The following is a 21,464-nucleotide window of genomic DNA, read 5'->3' as shown; positions in this document are numbered from 1 at the left end:
CCAAGACTGGTCAACGTCTACTTGTAGGACCAGGACACTCTTAGTGGTGCAGGTAACAAAAGTGCACCGCTCTGCCCCTGCACCTGGTGCCAGTATGGATGATTTGATTTCAAGGCATACATCCCATCAACTTTTTCGAGGAAGAAGTCTCTGTTGTTCAAAGCCTCGTCTATCGTCTGGTCTCGGGCGCTATAAGGGCACTTGACCTCGATAATGGAGGATTCACCCACCAACCCATCTGGCGAGGCACCCAGCATCCCTGAGGGTGCAAGCCACAGGCCTGACTCCCTGACCTTTAACTGCGTGGCCTGCTCAAACGCCTTTATGCCCTCTTTCTCATTCATATGCCCCCACTGGATGGCGTGGACGTTGTCGAGAGACTTCTGGGTCATCAACCTGTCGATGACGGACGGAGCCACATTTCTCCCCTTCAGCAGAGCTGGCAACACGGCACCAAAATTGCTTGCGGTCAGCCTGCCCTCGCGAAGTGAGTGCCAAAGGCTGTTGGTGCTCTGGCCGACCCTGGTAGCCTGCACAGCATCCCGCTGCTGGTCAATGACGGCCATTGCCTCTGCAATGGCCTGAGAGCCCTGGTTTGGATGCCGGGAAATTATGGACCGCACAAACAAAGCTGTGAGGTCCTCCGGCAGAGCGAGGAAACTTCCTCGGGGCTCAGGTTCCAATAGCCACGCCATCGCGCAGGAGGACCCCTGGAGTCCCTCCCTCAATGACTGGAAATCATCCTCTGTTGGCTCTTGACTTAGAGGGTTAAAATCGTTGCGTGGGTAGAGCTCCTTCAACGAATGCTGCTCCTTTGTGGCCTTTGCAGCTTTCCATGAATATTCCGCGTCGGTGCGGCTGAAATTGCGGTAGGCGAAGAGGGCCAGTGCTGCACCATGACTGCGCTTTGCTGCACCACGGGGATACTCACAGGTGGTGCTGGTGATCCCTCCATCCGCCCCCAGATTGACCTGATAATAGACAGTTTTAATAAAAATGTTATGGTGGTATGAATTGGTTTGTCCATGTGTTGATAATAACATCATAATTTGTCCATAATTTTTTATTCAAAAATGTGAGTTGTTTAGCTACAGCCTTGAGTAAGACAAACTATGTAGGCAAAGTCGCTAGGTAAAAATAATAAGGAATTGCACTTATTAAATAAGAATGAGTAATAGAATGTGTGTGAGGTCAAAAGGTCTCTAGACAAAAGGTCTGTCTGGCTGTGTAGGGTCAAAGACAAAGGCTTCATGACCTGAGTTTTGGAACTCATTCTCATAATTCTATTACTCATTCTTATTTAATGCAATTCCTTTATTATGTTTCGGAGACGTGATTTATCCAGGTTCAGGTTTTTCTCCTTCTGCAGTTGTAGGTTATATAGCCCAATAGACCCTCGCACTATCATTCATGGACAGCAAAAGGTTTTGAACTTGACTTATGACCTTCCCAGATGTATAGCTAGGTGAATGTGTCTGCTACTGATGCTATTATTCATTTTTATTTACTTTCTGGACTCCCCTCTCAAATAACATTATACACTTAACATATATGCTCACCTGAGGGTATCTATCTGTCTTTTTTTACTATAAGCACTTTGACACTTACCGAGACATGATGGATCTTCCCCTTCTGTTCATAGCTAGCTCCGACTTGCCCTATTAGCATGCCAGAATATAGGCGCAACTCTCCACATGCCCCGAATCTTAAGTGATTTTCTCCCCTCTGGAGAAGTTTTGGCTCATCTTTGAAAGAAAGAAATCGCCGACAAAGACATTAAAGACATGACGAGACATGATTTATCCCCACGAAAAACAGATAATAAGCAGACTATTAGACATTCTCGACTGACTGAGCAGATGCTCTGATGAAATCTACGGACGCACCCCTAGCGGATGAATTTTGATTAGACCCCTCCTTGCAAAAACAAACTTAGTTTTCTTTACTAAATGAGCATGATCAGCACAAAGCATATTTCACTTGACTATTACAAACTTATTTTAGTTATGAAAGGTTTTTCACAAATATTAGTGACCACCTAAATGTTATTAGAACTAAATCTAGGTTTACAGTATGGCCCCAAGTTAGCCAAGTGGTGCTTTGTTGGCAGAGCAATTTTAACTCCGAGCATCAAGTATAAGTATATATACTCTTTTGATCCCGTGAGGGAAATTTGGTCTCTGCATTTATCCTGATCCGTGAATTAGTGACACACACAGCGAGATGAAGCACACACTAAATCCCAGCGCAGTGAGCTGCCTGCATCAACAGCGGCACTCGGGGAGCAGTGAGGGGTTAGGTGCCTTGCTCAAGGGCAATTCAGCCATGCCTACTGGTCGGGGTTCGAACCGGCAACCCTCCGGTTACAGGTCCGAAGTGCTAACCAGTAGGCCACGGCTGCCGCCATTCAAGTTATTCAGTGAAAAAAAAAGGAGGAAGCAGGACAAGGAGTTTAATGAATGTTAGATTTTATTTATTTTTTTCTCATTCACATGTATAAAGGTATTAAAACATTTAAAATACATTTCATAAAACACATTAAAATGGTTCCACAACAATGACTAAGAGACTAAAGTGCTCATTAGTTTTGCTGATGGATACTGCAAGAAATAGGCTTTGTAAGAGCCCTTTCAAATCACTGATTAACAGTACATGGAGGTCAATATTTTGCAGGTTCATGGGTGTGGGTGCAGGCTCATCAGCCATTAGGACCTATTCTTACTGACCCAGTGATACTTGTCCACTCGTGGCCCTGAAAAAGCAAAGGAAGGTCGGTAACTTTTGAAAGACTTGTGCTGTGGAAATGGGCCATTGGCAGAGTTGTGCGGTTGATAACCATCCCCAGGATAAGGTTTCCTTTTCGGGTAAGGGTTCCATGACTGAGGAGGTGGAGCAAACTCACTGAACTGCAATGAAATGTTTTGAAGACAATTACACATTCATCTGATGCAGTCAATTCAGTAGTAATGCAGTTGCAGGTCAATTTTTAAAGCATGCACAGAGCAAGATATTTCTCAAAGCTGTTATCATTTGAAATGGCCGGTCACTTGCCCAACTTATGCCCTGCATTTGCCAAAGACTCTGAATGCAGACCAACTCTGCACCAGGCATAACGTGGACTTGGGCAATCAGAACACCAAATGTTTCCTTGATGTTTTGAGACTACAAATGTACCTGATAAACACTGTTGGGATTGCTGACAGTGGGGATGGTCTTCTGTTCTGGAGCAGACAGGCAACTACTGTTACTGCTGTTGATGCTGCTGCTGTTGCTTATGCTGTCCCCCTCTTCATCAGAGGAAGTTCCAGAGTGGTAATCTGAAGATGCCCTCTCCACAGCATTGTTTATTCGGCGTGAGAAGTCCCCATCACATTTTTGCCCCTCCAGTTGAGTTACGCAGAACGGGCTGCCTTTCTCACCATACCTTTAGAACAAACAATTTTTGATGACATTTGCAAAGGTCCAGTGTGGCTTTCCACTCAAGCTCACCATACAGGACCACACCTGAATAGTTTAACCACCACAATATCCTTGCCTTCCAGGGGGTCTCGCATATGAAGTGTGTGAACATGTGTCAACAAATCAGTAGCAGAATGTAGGACTACTTTTAGATGAAAAGAATGTAATGCCAATGTATTTCTGGCATATTCCAGACATTCATACCAGAGACAACAACTACATAAACCTTTAAATAAAAAAAAAAAGTTAGCCTAAATTACATGAAAGTAGCCACTTACCTGCAAGAAACTTCTCCTGGGTCTACCCAAATGGTCATCTCTGAAGGGAGTCCCAAGTCATCATAATCAAGGTCACTTTGACAACAAGCTTTTTCAAGATCTGGATCTCGAACTTGTAATTTATTCACCCGGAGACATCTTTAAAAAAACAACAACAAAAAGGATCATATGATGGCATCAGTGGCCAACACATTACCATTTCTGTAGGCCTATATACAGCAAAATCAGTTAAGGATACCTGAACGCTTGACCTTTCGATGGATTGCTAGGATACCAATGGTTTTTGAATTTCTCAAAAAGAACTGAAGTAAGAGAAACAGCAAATGTATCCCTGGCAATTCGATCCAGTTTACCATATTTCTGTGCAAGCCTTGCTATAAAGAAAACAGTTGCTGCAATCTCTTCCTTCATTTTTTGTTAGGAAAAAATATAAAAATGCTTCTACTTGTGTAGTCTACCTGTTATGGCATAAAACCCAATATAATAAAAACACAACTCCTAACAAAAGGGACAAATATATGCTACGCTACAGCCTAGGTCTTCTCAAAGTTCCTACACGGACCAAATTGAAATTCTAGATGCTAAGGTTGACGTCAAACACATCTGCCGTCTCCGAAGGCTTGCAAAAAATATTTCACACTTCCAATCGCTGTATAGATTCCAAAGTAAAGAACTCCATTGAATCTTTTTAAAGACATTTCGACGCATTTTAATTATCCTATTCCTGGAAACAGGTGTTGGTTAATTGGTGACGTCATGCTCTCGTTTGTCATTATCCCACTGATCTGGGGGTTGGGGGTTGGGAGAGGGTGCTAGATCCCTGACAGTGGTTAAAGAAAAGGCGGATTGGCTTTTTTAAGTGTACGGATATAGCTTTGTCCACGGGCTGTAGACCTGTAGGCCTGCAATAAAAACAGGCATCACATTCATTCATACCTACTAGGCTACATTTACTTTGCATGTCCCCTCCTTCACCGCAGAGGGTGCTCTGACTTATAATTCAAGTAGGCTGCTGTCATTTACTGAAGAAGAAGAGCTCTTCCCAGCTGTGTTTTCAAAAACAGAATGTAAGTAGCTATAAAAAAAAAACTGCATTTATTCCATTACGTAGATAAGCGCATTGAAAATACAATCAACAGAATATCTGACTGTTTCAGATAATGTGACCGTGTTAATGCCTACAAAGAAATCGACATAGAATTCTGATCTAATTCTGATTACGACAGAACGATGGCTTGCTCTGAATGAATGCGTAAGGAAGCCTTCTTGTGAGACACCTGTGCATGTCTGACAGGTTGGTGAACTAGTGAGCTTGTTAGAAGATAATTTCCCCCACAAACCGGTTTTCCGTTCATTGTTTTAGGACACTTTTTGTTCAGATGATAATTGAACTGGTCACGAACACAGCCGTTTCGTGTGCGGAACTTGCAGTATGCTAACATAGCTACCTAGCTAACTATATGTGCCGTTGGTTAGCTGGCGAGACTTTCACAGGCTTGAATTCCTTGGTTGGAGTGGGACCCCTCGAAATAGGTACACTACTTTAGTATATCTTGGCACTTTTGACAAAGCACACTAACAGCAGGCCAAGTGGACGACGTAGTCAGTGAGACAGTGAAAGTAAAGTGGATGGCTGCAGTTTATTTTCTGAGCATGGAGACATGCTTAAGGTAGAAGATGCTCTGTGAAACCTGATTGATTGTGTAGTAGCCTAATAGGCCTATTAGTTGTGTAGTGCTTTTAGTTGAATTTATATATGTGGAATAGTTTTTGCAGTTATTTCCACCCCCCCTCCCTTGCTTCTGTTAACTACCAGTGCTTGCTTGAGTGCATTGAAGTGTGTTGACTGGACACAAGGAATAATTTTGCTTACTAGAGTAGGCTATGGTATAATACAAAATGGGTCCACATGTGGGAATTATAGTCTTTTGCATGTTTTCTTCTGTTTTGATGGGCATACTGTTTAAGATTTTACAGTTTAGTCCACTTGTAGTCTACCTTGACCTGTCCAGTATACCGGACGTAGTTTTTTTTTTTTTACCTCTTACAGTCAGTTTGCAAGCCTCTAATGGCCTGTTTGTTTTGCTGTTCTCTCCTACTCTTGTCTTCCTCTCAGTGACCCTCCATGAGAAGCCATGAGCGTCCCAGACTACATGCAGTGCGCTGAGGACCACCAGACGGTGCTGGTGGTGGTGCAGCCGGTGGGCATCGTGCCCGAGGAGCAGTTCTTCCGCATCTACAAGCGCATCGCCAGTGTGAGCCAGGTGAGCGTGCGCGACTCGCAGCGCCAGCTCTACATCCGCTACCGCCACCACTACCCGCCCGAGAACAACGAGTGGGGAGACTTCCAGACGCACCGCAAGGTGGTGGGCCTCGTGTCTGTCACCACCTGCGCCACGCCCAAGGAGTGGCCACAGACGTCTGACCGCTTCCACGGCCAGAAGGAGGTGTACGGCGCCACGCTGTACGACTCGCGCCTGCTGGTGTTCGGCCTTCAGGGTGAGATCGCAGAGCAGCAGCGCACCGATGTGGCTTTCTACCCCAGCTACGACGACTGCCCAGATGTGGAACGCCGGGTGGAGGACTTTGTTGAGTCCATCTTTATCGTGCTCGAGTCCAAGCGGCTGGACCGCGCCACAGACAAGTCTGGAGACAAGATTCCACTCCTTTGTGTGCCATTTGAGAAGAAGGACTTTGTGGGTTTGGACACAGACAGCAGGTGAGTGGGCATGTGTTGTGTGACTTTTGGAATAGACCGATAATTCTCCATGTGGTTTTCAAACGGGAGTTGTCAGGCAGGTATATAGTTCATAAATTATTGGGAGACAAGTATCAGAATAGTGTGATTGTCAATATTTGCCACATGAAATATGTTGCGTTGGATGGTATTAAACAAAGTGGCTGGAAGGTTAAAGATATGAGAGGTATAATGTGTGGGACAAATCCAATGCTTCATGTGTGTGTTTTTGTTGTGGTCAGATACTCATGACATGAACCTCGCTTAGGAATGACCTTGCCTGTTTTTCTCTCCTGTGTCTCATAATTTGTGTTGTCATTTTCTCTGTTTCTGTTGTTTTCTGTTCTTTGTTGTTTTTCACCCGGTTTTGCCTTGGTTTATTTATCTTTTCTTCTGTTTTTCAACCATACTGTCCTGTGAGTTTGTTGTTGGGTGTGAAAAGGTGAGACTTTGGTTTTGTATGTTGCTTTTTAGTTTCACCCTGGCCAATCCCAGCCCCTCAGCTTCTGACCCCCTCTCCTCCTCCTCCTCCTCCTCCCGTGTACTTAGATGATAGATCCCTTGTTTGAAGACAAGAAAACCCTCGAGGAAATCTTAGCTTGATTAGTTAGGGTTTTTTTTTTATTCCTGGAAGTACACTTGTTGTACTGGAATGCCTATATTATGCTGTTATTGTGGTAGTTAGTCAAGCTTGCTCAATTCAGGACGTTTTGTTAGTCATTGCGTCTAAATTCTCTTAACATCAGTACTCAGGAAGTCAGTCTTTGCTTTTACTCGACTTTTCTTACAGAAAATATTTGCTACACTAAATGTCCCTATTCCAGTGCCAAGCTTTTAATTTTATGTTACAAGTGTATTTAATGGTGGTAGGGCAATATATTGAGAAAAGAACAGAACATGTTAAAGTGAGAATATTCCACTAGTAGGAATCACACTTACCGTACAAAGTATGTCACACATATCTTTTTCTTATGAAGTGATCGGAGTTTGGAGTAGGAGTTGGTGGTTGTGAATGGCTGTGTGTTTGCCAGCCTGTTGCAAGGCCAGTATTGCCTAGATAATTCTGGCCCCACTTTGGATTTGGGAGACTTGGAGGGTCAAGTGTCCATTCTGCCTTTGATTGTAATGATCCGGAATTGTTAGCCTAGTATTGAGCATAAGTACATGGATTTCGCATGAGGATTCATGGACATGGCCACACCTTTAGCCAGGCTGATCATTGCACTCATCACTGATGACATGAATTGGGGATATGACATCCATGTACTCACCTGAGGAGGGTCACCAAGCAACCAGTCGTAAGCTTTAGGCTGGATTTCATGAGAAGAATTTAGCCGCAAGTGGAAGCCCCCTTTAGGATGACTGAGACTATTAAAAGAAAGTTTCTTATTGGCAATTGAATCATAGCCTTACTCTGTTACTTTCCATGTTAGTTTAAGTGTGGAATATTATTTAAGATTAGGATTTTATTAGCAAGAGGTGTTTTTAAATCTGGTAGTTTGGCTTTAAATTGTTTAACTTTGCTGTGTGATGTTTCTGTCAGAAGACACTTGACCACCTCACAGTCTCTTGGGTACTGGTGATGCCTCTCAGAGGTCTTTTGTCCCTGAGCTCTCCCTCCTTCCATTCACCAACATGTCCCCTTTTATTCTTTTCCTCTTTTCATCCTGTTGTTGTTTTGTTTGTGACCGACAAACATGGAGGTTAGGCTTTTCTCCTTGTTTGGCGGCTACCCTTCACTAGGACGCCTGTGTTTGCCTGTGCTCCCCTTGTTCCTTTTGCTACTGAATTGCTCGACTGATTGGTGTGCTTTTACAGAGCCCGCTGTGGCGATCTGGAGCCGATAAGATAAGGCCATCTAGCAGCAGGGAGCCTGTCAATAGCTTTTTATTTCCAGAAACTGATAACATATGAAGCTGTCCCATGGGTCCTGTGACATTTTAAATCAAGTCGCACACAACTTCCCCCCCCCCCCCCCCATTTAAAATTTCAAACCTCACATGCACTCACATTCAGTGCTGTTCATGTAGTAAAGAAGGGTTGATCATTTTAAGGAAATGTTTGAGTTTGTTACTGACGGATTTCCCTCCTCCGTCTTCCTGTCATTTTATCCCCGCATCCCTCTGCCCTCACCACTCCCATAGGCACTATAAGAAGCGCTGCCAGGGGCGCATGAGGAAGCACGTGGGGGACCTGTGTTTGCAGGCGGGCATGTTGCAGGACGCCCTGGTGCACTACCACATGGCTGTGGAGCTGTTGCGCTCTGTCAATGACTTCCTGTGGCTGGGAGGTAAGACTGCAGAACACCTACAGTAGGAGAGGGTGTATGTGTGTTTGTGTGTGTGGTTATCCAGCCAACTTGGATGCAATCAATTCAGTGTGTTGTGTAATCTATTGTATAAGTATATATACTTTTTTGATCCCGTGAGGGAAATTTGGTCTCTGCATTTAACCCAATCGGTGAATTAGTGAAACACAAACCGCACACAGTGAGATGAAGCACACACTAATCCCGGCACAGTGAGCTGCTTCAACGGCGGCGCTCGGGGAGCAGTTCAAGGGCACTTCAGCCACGGCCCACTGGTCGGGGCTCGAACCGGCAACCCTCCGGTTACAAGTCCACAGTGCTAACCAGTGGGCCACGGCTGCCCTACTATTGTGAAATATTTTTGTTTGTGTTGTGCTTTAAAAGTGTTTTCTGTAGTCAATTTATGCTTTGTTGCAGTTGCTCAATGTTGTGCGTTAGCCTTATGGTATTTGTGTTTGCGTCTCCAGCGGCGTTAGAGGGCCTGTGCTCTGCATCAGTCATATTCCACTACCCTGGAGGCACCGCTGGGAAAACAGCGGGCCGGAAGCCCAGTGTCTCCCAGGCAGCAGACTCTGGAAAGAGGCACAGACCAGGTAAGGGAGGGGCGGTGGGGTCTGTAATCGTGTGCATGCCCACCAGGTGAGTGCAGATGTGATCTCTGTGTGGACTCAAGCCACGTGAGAGTGGGTGGACCGATCCACTGGTATGGAGCGACCCGGATCTGAGAAACGAGAGCGACTCATTATGTACCATGGGTAGACACAGACAGTGTGATCTAGCTAGCTGATGTTTTGGAACCACACACTGTTCTTGAAGAAAATACTTGTTTGCTCTCAATGGGCAATGAAAGGATGTGGAGATGCCATTCCAGGCTGTGTGTTTATACTGCTATTCAGCATTTATAAGTACACAGAATTAATACAGCTGTGTGTAGGAGACTATTCTTTTGGGAACCGTTGCAAGAGCCAACCAACAGCACTTAGCTTTTTTCCAGAAGCTGCAAATTGATCTTATTTCTTTGTCTTGTCACATGAGGCATGAAATGGGTAAGGCTGAGTCCAGATTTTTCTATTTGTGGCAGATAAACAGATAACAAGAGAAGTGTTGAAACTTTTGCTTGTTTATCATCAGTACCAATGATGTTGTGTCCATGTTCACACCTGTACATTCTGACTGTGCCCAGTCCAACTGTCAGCGTGATTTTGACAGATGGTTTGCAGTTTCCATCACCGGCTTCCTTCAGTGATGACTAATGACTACGACAACAGCAATAATGATGACATGACGATGTTACTATCTCTACGAGTGACATGAGTGTGTGTGTGTGTGTGTGTGTCCCGGGCTTGGCTTTAGGTTAACACAGACCAGCTGCTTGCCCATGTGCCTTTGCTCCTGGCCACTAACCTCTACTGCAACCCATGCTAGCGAAGCTTCAAGCATGAGCTAGTCCAAGCCATTCTATATGGATATGAAGGGGTTTTCAGTCGATTCACTTAATACTAATACTGATTCTCCCTATCATCAAGACTTTGTTATTGATATAGATGTTAAGAAGAGCATGATGCTAATTCATAAAGGGGCAAATTCTCCCATTCGTGCATATATTGCGCTTAAGCCCTTTTTTTTCGTGCTTCAATTACGCACTTTACAGTTAGACGCATTCTCCCATTCCCACTTCCGTCACACCCACAGCGCGCAAGTTTGAAATCAAGGCGGCCTTATGAAAGAGGCGTGATTTATTCAAAATAGAACCAGACTGATCCACCACCTCGTTAATTTAGGTTGATATGAAAACGTGGACTTTCTCATTGACCTTCTGAATGCCATTTAAATCCAGAAGGAACACAAACCAGTCTTTGATTTTGAAAAACGTAAGCATGGTGAACTGAATAGCGAACGGCCTACATGGTGTGTCATCACATAGCCTAACAAAGAATTTACTTGAAAAAGGAAATTTCACTTTTGCTTTGAGGTTTGTTTATATAGAGTCAAGACGTGTTTGAGGTGCGTAGATTCATAATTTAAAAACTCACTGTTGAGAAAGAAAGTTTCAATGGCAGCTGCTTCTCATATTATCAATTTATCTATGCTAACCAAGCTGTAGACTTATGCAGTTTTTAATACAGTAGAGAGACTGGCATAACAATGCCAGCCTCCATTACAAACGAATCAAGAGACAGGAGAATATAAACTATGCTGCTCGACAATAGTGCAGACCTCTGTGCAAATGTATGGATGACTTCGGTCAAGTTGGAAAGAAATGGACAGATTCCAACAAAGTAGGCTATGGGATTATGACTTCATGTCAAGTTAAAACTGAAGATGCACAGTCGCTAAGCTCCAATATCCAAAGTGGGTTATTATAAGGGGGTTGTGTGACACTGTAATGGGGGAAAACATGAAGCTGTAGCAGCATATTGACCACCAAATTTGATACTGTAATGTTAATTTGTAAAGTTCTGTGTAACCTACATGTATTTAGAACTAGGCCTACTGCCGACATCGAGCAATATGCTGTTTCACCCTGTAGCGATGCTCGACCTTAATAGAGCCCTCGGGAGCACGTAGCTGAAAAGATGCTTGAGCCAGTGGCAGAATGCACGCAAGAGTTGTATACATAAGGGGTTGCTCCTCCCAAAACGTGTAACTCCCCTCCGTTGCGCATAAATGACAGGTTTAAGTGAAGGGGAGAATTTGCATAGGCTAAAAAGCGCACTTTTTTGACTTACGCACCCTTACGCACATGGGAGAATTCACCCCAAAGTGCAGAAATGTGAAATAGTAGTGACACCACTAACAACAATGAATGCAGTTTGGGTAACTTTTACCATCAACATAATACATTTTGACATGGGTGTTTTTAATTTAACATGGTTTTGCTCAGATTTCAGGATTCTTAATTCTAACTGCTTTTAATCTGTAATAGAATGATTTAGTGCTTATAAGTTGTGGATGCCAAACTAATGTGTATGTGTGCCTAGAAAATATTATGTCCAGTGTGCATAAAGCTTGCATGCTTACTTAACAGTGTTGTGTGAACCCTAACAGTGGTCTTGACATGACCAATGGTGGACTGACCTCTATGTGCTGCTGCTGTCTGATGACCTGCAGATTTAAAATGGCCGCTCCGTAGTCCTGTAGCTCTCTTGAAAACTGGCTGCTAAATTATATGAATATAGATGTAAATGAATTTAGACTTATGAATGGCCTGCTGTGGAGCTGGATCTACATTTACATTTACATTTTTTCAACATCTTTAGAACTGTCTAATCACGTGGTTCTGGCCAGAACAGTGGATTTCTTGCTGTGCTGTGCCCAATCGCACCCCAAACAAGCGAATGTTACCCTGGACATCTGTCCTATCCGCACAGTCCTCTGGACAGACTGTAAAAAATTTTGGTCATTCTAACGTTGTGGCAGCACTTTGCGGTCAGGCCAACACTAACCTCTGCTCATTGTAACAGCGTCGCTGTATGCTCAGGAGTCAATGTGCGTTGTCTCTTTCTCTCTCACTCTCTCTGTATCTCTCTCTTTTGCTCTCTGGCTCTCTCTCTCCCTCTTTTGTGTGATTTCAGGGGCACAGGAGGTTCTCATTGACCCAGGTATGGTATCATGCTGGCCTGTAGCAGTAGAAGTAGAAGAAGCTGCTTATCTTTGCTTGTGCCCTGGTGACTTTACCCACTCACCTCATCCTTTTTATGTTGTCCCTCTGTTCTGCATGCGTTTATGTGTGTGTGTTTATGTGTGTGTGTATGATTTCCTTACTCCCAGGGCTGACTTGCCTCTTCCAAAGGAAACAATCAGGATTTCCTTCAGTCATTGCATACAATCATAGTTTAAATTGATTCCTTTTGTCCCTGTGCTGTCTGGATACATTTTCTATGAAAGCTTTATGGCGACCAGGTGGGGGCAGTGTTGTACACTAAATACAACATTTTTTGTTCATGGTTTAGTGAACAGAATTTTAACATAGATGGTGCTCATGGAAATACATATCTTTGAGTTTTTGCAGTTTATGTACAGATATGCATCAATATTTATACCTACATGGATATTTGTATTAGGGACAATCTTGTTAGGCTAACGATCATGCTTGAAATAGCAAACAAGATTTCTCTTAACAGATGTCTACAGTAAGTGGAGTTCATGAACAGCAACATTTGGTTGCTCAAAAAACTTCATATGCTGTGTCATTGTGAGAGTCCTGTTGCTATGGAACAGGGTGCTGTTGCTAAGTATCCCAGTGCCAGTTTTAACGTGGTATTTGAGGCTGACTGGCCAGAAGGCATTCTAAAAGAGTTATTTTTGTGGGACCCAATCTGTTGACTGCTATTGACGTGGCACGTACCGAGAGAGTACCTACAGTCAGGCAGGCAGGGATTCTGCTGTGAGTACTTAACAAGTTTCAGTCTTGGCCAAGTCATTTTTTTTTTCTGGAGGGTTGTTCTAGCATAGGTAGTGTGGCTTGGATGAGGGAAAGGATAGGAGGACTTTGTAATGAATAAGGGCATTTTCTAGTTACTCACACTAAAACATTGTGATGTGATTGCTGTGCTATTTAATTAATAGCCACAAGGCGCTGCAACAAGGTATCACACACTGGGTTGCACTTTGCTATGCGCTTCTAGGATGTACGGACATGCATGCATTCGACATACTTCATATATAAGTCACTTCTCTTCACTTCTTGTATATTTAATTGTATAATAAGCTGGTGTCTGGCAAATAATTTAAGGCATATGAGTGGTAGGCTATTTCATGATGGCTATGATGAATATATGTAGATATGAGCAATTACATTTTTAATGTAGAGCTGAGGCATGACTAATAAATGATGTAATTCCACAGTGGGTGGATATGGAACTGCTGCACATCATAGAATGACTCACTGCTTTCTGTTTCTTACAAAGAACCATATCAAACAGTAATAATACTACCTGCTCCCATATGTCCCATGTTTAAATATCGCTGTATTTCTCTACCCAAAATTAGACCCTCCTCATGCAGATGGTAGCCAAGTATGTTCCATTTTGGCCACTACATAAACCACAGCCTCCCGTGTGGGCTATCTTTAGTGGTTGCCCAGAACATTCTGGGAGATTTGGCAGCCCTGAAGGTGCCAGTAGGCACTGCCGCAACTTCATCATCATAGCTCCAGGCAGCAAATGCCTCACAGAGGGGTTGGCAAAGGAGGAGCAAAAGAACATTTTTAAACGCGCTGTTAGAATTCCTCTCACCAGTTGCTGTTTCTGTCTCTGTGTATGCATTTATTATATTATTTTGTGTTTCTACTTTCAATGGCTTGAAGGAATGAATGCCACCTAAGCTGATTAATCAGTGAAATTTTGTTTAGCTTGCCTCCGAGCTCACTGATTTTGTTCTAACAGGCGATGTTGGGCTCCTTGATTTTTGTTTTTGTTTTCTTTGATGTTCACCACAGAAGGCCTGCATGGCATGCAGTTTTCAGATTTTGACTGCCTGTGTCTCGTGAAGTGTTCTAGCCAATTGTGATGATTTTTGAAATCTTTGTGGCCTTGTTCTGATTGTTTAGTTTACTCACATTAGTCATGAATCAGATAGTCTGTCAATATTTAATGCTCAATTGAAAATCATTCCTAGTCTCTGAACACGTTTGACCCAAGGTATGCCCATTTAAAAAAAAAAAAAAAAAAAAAAAAGATTCAGGACACCCTTTTTCTTTTTTTTTTCTGTCATCTTTTGGGGTCAGTAACTTTTTTCTGTCATTCTTTCTTCCCTCCCTCCCTGCTTCCTTTTGTGTTTTTTTTTATATCCATTTCTGTGTTGCTCCTGGGATCTCTCCCCTCTCTCTCTTTTCTCCCTCCACCAGGGGCACTCACCACCAATGGCATCAATGCGGACACCAGCACAGAGATTGGGCGGGCCAAGAACTGCCTCAGTCCAGAGGACATCATTGAGAAGTACAAAGAAGCTATCTCCTACTATGGAAAGGTAACTTGGCCACACAGAAAGACCTGAGCGCTCCTCTTATGAAAAGGTTAAGTGTGGGTACATCCAAGCCTTGTTGGCTGCCAGACAAACAGAATAGGTTAAAAAGAAAGGAAAATTGGCAAAATGTATGTCTTTATTTTATAAAAGGGCTTCTCTTGTAAACCCATGGGATTGGGCTTTGAACACATAGAAATTAACTGAGAGGTTAATATATATGAAAGAATAGAAACATAACAATAGAAGAATCTCAAATCCTCGCATTCTTCAAATTCTTGCATTCTTGGTGCATTGATCTGAACCTGTCTAACAGTTACCTCTGTGTAATCTTCTTGTGGGTCCTCTTCATTGCTCATTGCAAACGCTCTCCTTTCTCCTTCAGTCTAGTATTCTAGTGTCTAGTTCGCTAAGGAAGCTATTTTAATCTTTGAGACGCTGTAGTGTGTGTGTGTGTGTGTGTGTGTGTGCTGAACAGCGCTGAGGTGAATCCTGTGCCAGACATTCTGGCTCATCAGTTCCACATTTCTCCTGTGGGGGGCGCTCTGTGCCTTCATTTGGATCAGGAGCCTTCAGTGAGGACTGTTGCCACGGCTTGCCGCCCCCAAGGGCTGCCTTGCAGCCAAGCCCAGGGTCCAAAGCAGGTTCTGGAAGGGCTAAAAAGAGAATGGTGCACTGGCCTTTTGAATTACACCGATCTTTAGGACTCATTCAAAGGGATGAGAGTCCTAAAGCTCTTGCAGCTGTTGGCTCTCCTCGGTCAGTTTGCACAGCCTTAAGAGACGAACTGGGTACTCATATCATTATATCTCCTAAATACAGAAAGAATTTGGGGGAACAAAATAGGAAAATGCAAATGTCCACATTGGCGCCAACGCTTAAGATATTGTGTAGTCCGCACATGTTGCTTATGTGACGTCCTTTTAATGAACAGTGCGGAGCCGGTGCATGCCTTGTTATCACTAATTGGCCTTTTGCATTGTCCTGCCATCACGGCCCCCTTCATGTTCAACTCTGCCCACTCTGTGTTAAATGAGCCCCCTGACACCGAAGCATTCAGATATTAATTGGATTTTAATTAGCAGATACAGACGCTGTACCATTAGGCACCTTCTTAAAAATGGGGCCTGCAGAATTAATGGCCTTCAAAAGAAATATGTTCTCCCCTCCTCCTACTCCTTCTCCTGCCCTTTATTTCCCCCAGCAAATACTCAGCAGAAAACCATCTTTTTTTCCCATTTTATATTTGAACACTTTTTTTTTCTGCAGTAGTTGCTAATTTTATGATTAAAACCGTGGGACTTTAACAAGTGAGCAGTCTGCGGTCTCTGGTGGAGGCCAACAGACTGTGACCGATTGGGCTGTTTTTTTTTTTTTTTCCACATGGGGTCAGGAGACCCACTAAGAGCCCCCATCTACTGGACAATCTCCCGGTGACCCCTGCTGACGCACGGGGGAATGCGAGAGGCACTGGCAGGCCGGCCCTCGGGGAGCTCCGTGGGCGCTAAGTGACTAACAGCAGGGCCGTGGGCCCTGCAGCTTTCAAATCTGTGCTGCCTGATATCAAAAGCATGTTATCACCGTGATATTACTGCACTGTACTCTTCTCTGATTTCCACTATTCTAAAAAAAAAGACTGTTTGAAAATGCTCTAATCATATGGATTCAGGAAATTATTTTATGTCCTTATGATTACTAATATTTTTCCGTTACCAAAGCTGTGGAATAGTAAAACATTTCAGTTTATGAGACTCTAGAAAGAGCAATCTTTCAGTTGCAGAATGCAGAGTACCCACCATTATGAATGCACTATGTAGTAATGGAAGACATTGAATACAGAGGCCACTTCAGTGTCATATGAAGGTCAGACCTTCTTAAAAAGAGAGGTGTTTTAGTTTAGCCGTTACACAAATGCTCATGACTGCATGTCAGTGTGACTGTTCTTTTGGCCACTTAATTCCTAGAAATGCAAATTGGCCTTGGCCATACATTCAGCGAGTCGGCGGCACGCTCGGCTGGTTCATTCAGCCAACTTGAGATAACGCCACTGCGGTAAAAATAGCACTCGAGAAAGGGTGGCGATGCATTAGCACTTCCCGTGATGAGCACCATAATTGCTCAAAAGCGTGCGAAGACCCGGGCTGTGCTACATGGGGACCTAACATGCTGTGCTCTGTGTATGGTGGAGTGAGGTGTTAGGAAAATAAATCATGAAAAGCTAATTATTTCATCAGTGCAGTTCAAATCGAAGTTGAAAGAGCAAGTTCCTGTTTAATTGCCCACTGAGTGTAGCATAGAATCTGATCCAAGTTTAAGGTTGTCTTGACCAAAAAGGTCTTGCTTTGAACCGTTTGCAAGATCAGTGTCCTTGTAGCACAAGTTTTGATCAAATGTATGGCTTCTATTGAATGTTACCTGGAAAAATGGAATATTCAAAGCCAGCAAAGACATTTGTTTTATTTATTTAAGGTTTATTTAGACAGTGCACATTAATTAACATAAAAATGTAAATGCGTCAGAATTAGCCAAAATGGCTATTTTGCATCTGTTGTCCATGGGCCGATGTGAACAGGCCAGCTGTGCCTAAAAGAAACTCTACACACATAATTTTTTAGCGTCTCAAAAATATGTACCTAAAGGGTCTATAACAAATGCTAAATCTTTCTTTATCTCGGTCTCTCTGGTGCTCCACTAGTATAAGAATGCTGGTGTGATTGAGCTGGAGGCGTGTGTGAAGGCTGTCCGCGTCCTGGCGATCCAGAAGAGGGCCATGGAGGCTTCAGAGTTCCTCCAGAATGCTGTCTACATCAACCTGGGCCAGGTGACCGCCAACTCCAGCTCATTGTTCCTGTCCTTGCCCCTTCGCCCTGCTCTTCTCAGCTGACTTCTCTTACCTTTCTGTTGCACTCCTTTTCTTTTTCTTAACTTGATCAATTTAGTGACAACAAATGTTATTGAAATACAGACTGCAGGGGGTGCTGTATGCCATGTATGGATTCAGGTGTCCACAGGGACCCGGGTTCAAGTCTGACCTGAGGTCATTTCCCGATCCCACCCCATCTCTCTCTCTCTCCCACTCACTTCCTGTTGCTCTTCGTTGTCCTGTCGGGGTAAAGGCAAAAAGCCCCAGAAAATATACTTAAAAGAAATACTATATTGCAATATGTTAATGCTATTACTGAGTCGACCGTTTTCTATGGTATGTAAGGTATTGATCACTTGATTAATTGATTATGACGTTTTTATATAGCAACTTGATGTGGTGCTTCTCTCTCCTCCACTGTACCTCCTCTCCCAGCTGTCAGAGGAAGAGAAGATCCAGCGCTACAGTGTCCTCTCTGAGCTTTACGAGCTCATTGGCTTCCACCGTAAGTCGGCCTTCTTCAAGCGAGTGGCCGCCATGCAGTGTGTGGCCCCCACCATCCCTGAGCCAGGCTGGAGGGCCTGCTACAAGCTGCTGCTGGAGACTCTGCCTGGCTACAGCCTCTCCCTCGACCCAAAGGACTTCAGCAAAGGTATAGCAATATCTTCATTCAGGCCCTATCCTTAAAAGAACCTCATTAGAGAGAAAAAGACATTCTACTAAAAGGAGATCGCATGACTAAAGATAGCTAATAGTTCTGAGACTCAATGGAAATTTGTGGAAAATCCATAATGTGCTGAAGTAGATGTTCTCATCAACAAGATCTCAGGAAGTCTCAGAAAGCACATAACATGTGTTTGCCTTTTTAGTTCTCGGTTTACATCTGTTAGCTTCGCTAATGAGTTTATATTACACAAGAATAGAAATGCATTTGTGTCCCTTATCTGATTAAGTTGGCCGTTTTATGCCACCATCTGTATGTATTCAGCTGCTTCATACACAGATGACGCCTAATATCTCACAACCTCAAGAGTCAAATTCTGATTCAAACTTTTGGAACAACTGTTGTTCCCCACCTACGGTTATTACACATTCTAAAGAACGCATGACAATGGGAAATTCAACCAAGCAGTGGTATAAAGTAAAATATGGCACAACGACATGTTTAAAAGCTATGCAGTGAGTGTGAACCTCGAAAGGAAAAAGGAAAGACACACACACACTCAATGTAGACTAAATCCTGGGTCTCCCAATTGCAAGGTCATTACCATTTTAGCCTTTTCTTCAATCATACTTCCACGCACATGTTTCGCGTCTCATCCTCTCCCTTTGTTTGACTTGCCACCAAGGCTTTTGTTCAGGACAAAAAATTGAAGGTGTTTGAAGGATAAAAAACACACCCTAGCAGTTAGCAAGAGCTGTCTCTGATGGCTAGTTAGACTTGCCTCTTTTCACAATGTATAAAAACAATGTTGCTGATGTAACAGAAAAGAAAGAAAGAAAAGTCAGACGAAACACTTAAGAAACATTGTTCTTTGAAGTCAAGATTTATAAGCACACTCCAGAATGTATCCTCTTTCTGTTCGCCTTCCCCCCCCCCCCCATCTCTCCTTCTCCTGTATTCCGTCTTTCTTATGCTCCATCAGCCTCTTGTTACGGCTGGTGGAACCATGCAGGAGTATTGATTTCTCCCCTCCTCTCTTTGTTCTCGAGTGGAAAAAAGCAATCTATTACCCCAAAAAAGAGGGAAGCAGGTGGGAGCGTTTAGCCGAGCGCTACAGCTGTCACTCTCGATATTGTTTTCTTTGCCGTGCTTACAATGAGCGTATAGGCCATGGGCAGAGTGCGTGCTATACTCCAACAGGCTGCTGTGATCAGCAGAAATCATGCCTGTTGCAGCTAGCCGCTCAAAATATCATCCTAAATACTATCCCTACACTGCAGGTCACACCACTGAGACACTAAAGATGGCAGCTCTTGTTTATTTGTTTTCATTTTTGAAGATGTGGGATCACAATTCAGGTGCAGATCTGCTGGGATGCTTCAGATATTACACCAGAAATGGCAGCTAGCGTACCCTTTGTGAGCTTTCTTTCTGCTTTGAGGACCTGAAATTGAAATTAAGATATAGATCTGCTGGGACTCACTAATTTGTTAGCGCCCTTTTAGCCCTAACGTGTCTAGTGGCCGTTTAAGTCCTAGCAGGTGTCTGCAAGATGGATGATTGGTGCGTGCAATGATGGTGTGAGGTGTCAGGTGAGGGACTATGGAGCCTCCATTATGCAGTTGGATGTGTGGATATTGACCAGTGGGACTCTGGCCTTGCCGTTTCTGGACTAGAGCGCCAGAAGACGTAAACGAGAGGGGATGCGTGTTTGGGTTTTTCCTCCAGCATACAGATTGGCAGAGACAGCAGTAACTGCAGGAACGTGGAAGGAAATGGGTTTTTAATTAGCTTGGGAATACTCTCACTCGCTCTGCAATTACTAAAGAGGGAGAGAGTGAGAGGAGGGGATAAGAAAAGAGGTGGGGTCACTAGGTTAGATTGGAGGGGTAATCTCTCAATCATCACTGAGCTGTTTGCTTTTCGCCTTTTGAAACTGGCTGGGGGTTGTTGAAACTGCATAAATAAATGTTTTTTTTTATTTTACTCTGTTTTGTATCATGTTTGTTTTTAACCCACAGAGATTGATTGCTTTCTGTCTATGCCATCATCGTTGTTAAACAAAAAACAAAAAAAACTTATTTGCTTGCAAAAAGGCTTTTATTTACAGCCAGTCAAAACTCGCCCACTGGGTTGATACCCTCCCCACTGGTTCATCCTTTTTCAAATAACACAATTTAATTCAGTACTTCAAAAATGTCTCCATTTCCCAGGCTTGTGAATATGTAATTTTCATTTGTCACTATTGTGAATGTTGCTCTTGCTTACACACAGCAGTACTCATGCTTATGATTTTTGTTCCGCGCATTAATTTTATAATGCTTTTGATACCAGCTTGACACGTTGTCGGCGAGGTACTGGAGGAAAGGGATGTATTTACACACGTATGACTAATTTGAATTGGACTATTGCAGACAGAATGCATAAAATGTCCGACCCAGTTGTAAATGTTATTCCGAAAACAAGGTTTTTTTTTGTTTTTTGTGTGGATGCTTTGGAACAGGCAAATTGGATGAAATGAATGAGCTCAAGATGTGTTACTCTAAACTTACCTGTAGCCATTACAGTAATTTCCTGTGTATTAGCCACATTGTGTATAAACTGCAGGACAGTGCTTTTATACAAGTTAAAAAAAACAAAACCATATTAATATCATATTAACTGCCCCCACATACTAACCTCATAGCTGAAAATTTTTTGCAAAATCAATGTATAAACCGCGGCTAAAAGTTAGGAAATTACGGTATTCTAGCATTTTTTAGATTTCTAGTTGTCATCTAACCAAATACAAATTGTGTGTGGGGAGGCTTTGCTGAATAAAAAAGAAGTGTCTTGTTGCACCACACTTTGGATTGGCCCCCACTTTTCTGCCTCCCATAATAATGATCTATCCTCACATTTTGTGAGAGAAAGATGTTCTTGAGGGTTGAGAGGTAGGAAGAAGAGGGAGATCTAGCAGACATAACTGACAGTCTTTGTTGGATTAGCCCCCCCCCCCCCATCCCCTCATCCCCTCACCTTGCATCCCACCCACGGATAAAGGCCTCGTTTCACGTCAAATCTGCAGTAGACAGGTGGAACCGTGCTATTTTTAGGGCCCAAACGAAAGGGTGCACTTTCCAAGGTGGAGAAAGAGAAGAGGATTGCTGGGAAAGGATTTGCATTCATTTTTTTTACGATTATGGTTGAAA

At 43.3% G+C, this 21,464-nt stretch overlaps 2 protein-coding genes across 2 annotated transcripts in view; one reads left to right on the top strand and one right to left on the bottom strand.

Annotated features, from left to right (window-relative positions):
• Positions 1–2,451: 2,451 nt before the first annotated feature.
• btg4 (B-cell translocation gene 4) lies at positions 2,452–4,432 on the bottom strand. Its single transcript, XM_042076106.1, has 4 exons — positions 3,976–4,432; positions 3,738–3,875; positions 3,175–3,424; positions 2,452–2,906 (listed from the first exon to the last, which is right to left on the bottom strand). The coding sequence occupies exons 1-4, from the start codon at positions 4,146–4,148 to the stop codon at positions 2,706–2,708; spliced, it is 762 nt and encodes a 253-aa protein (XP_041932040.1). The 5' UTR covers positions 4,149–4,432; the 3' UTR covers positions 2,452–2,705.
• Positions 4,433–4,561: 129 nt separating this feature from the next.
• trappc9 (trafficking protein particle complex subunit 9) overlaps positions 4,562–21,464 on the top strand; it is a 243,456-nt gene continuing 226,553 nt past the window's right edge. Inside the window, exons 1-8 of the mRNA XM_042076112.1 lie at positions 4,562–4,804; positions 5,854–6,456; positions 8,619–8,764; positions 9,250–9,375; positions 12,358–12,384; positions 14,631–14,752; positions 17,442–17,567; positions 18,045–18,261. Coding sequence (XP_041932046.1) covers positions 5,873–6,456; positions 8,619–8,764; positions 9,250–9,375; positions 12,358–12,384; positions 14,631–14,752; positions 17,442–17,567; positions 18,045–18,261 — 1,348 coding nt within the window. The 5' untranslated portion in view covers positions 4,562–4,804; positions 5,854–5,872. The remainder of the gene's footprint in view (positions 4,805–5,853; positions 6,457–8,618; positions 8,765–9,249; positions 9,376–12,357; positions 12,385–14,630; positions 14,753–17,441; positions 17,568–18,044; positions 18,262–21,464) is intronic.

The sequence above is a fragment of the Alosa sapidissima genome, chromosome 21 (assembly GCF_018492685.1).
Source record: "Alosa sapidissima isolate fAloSap1 chromosome 21, fAloSap1.pri, whole genome shotgun sequence".
NCBI lineage: Eukaryota > Metazoa > Chordata > Actinopteri > Clupeiformes > Clupeidae > Alosa > Alosa sapidissima.
Note: the sequence above shows the minus strand (reverse complement) of the source record. Positions and strands in the feature narration are given on the sequence as shown.

Excerpts from the sequence above, each read along its gene's own strand:
- btg4 (XM_042076106.1), bottom strand. The coding sequence starts at position 4,148 with ATGAAGGAAGAGATTGCAGCAACTGTTTTCTTTATAGCAAGGCTTGCA. Across the intron at positions 3,425-3,737 it reads CCAGGAGAAGTTTCTTGCAG|GTATGGTGAGAAAGGCAGCC; the intron begins GTAAGTGGCTAC and ends TTTGTTCTAAAG. Across the intron at positions 2,907-3,174 it reads ATCCCAACAGTGTTTATCAG|TTCAGTGAGTTTGCTCCACC; the intron begins GTACATTTGTAG and ends ATTTCATTGCAG.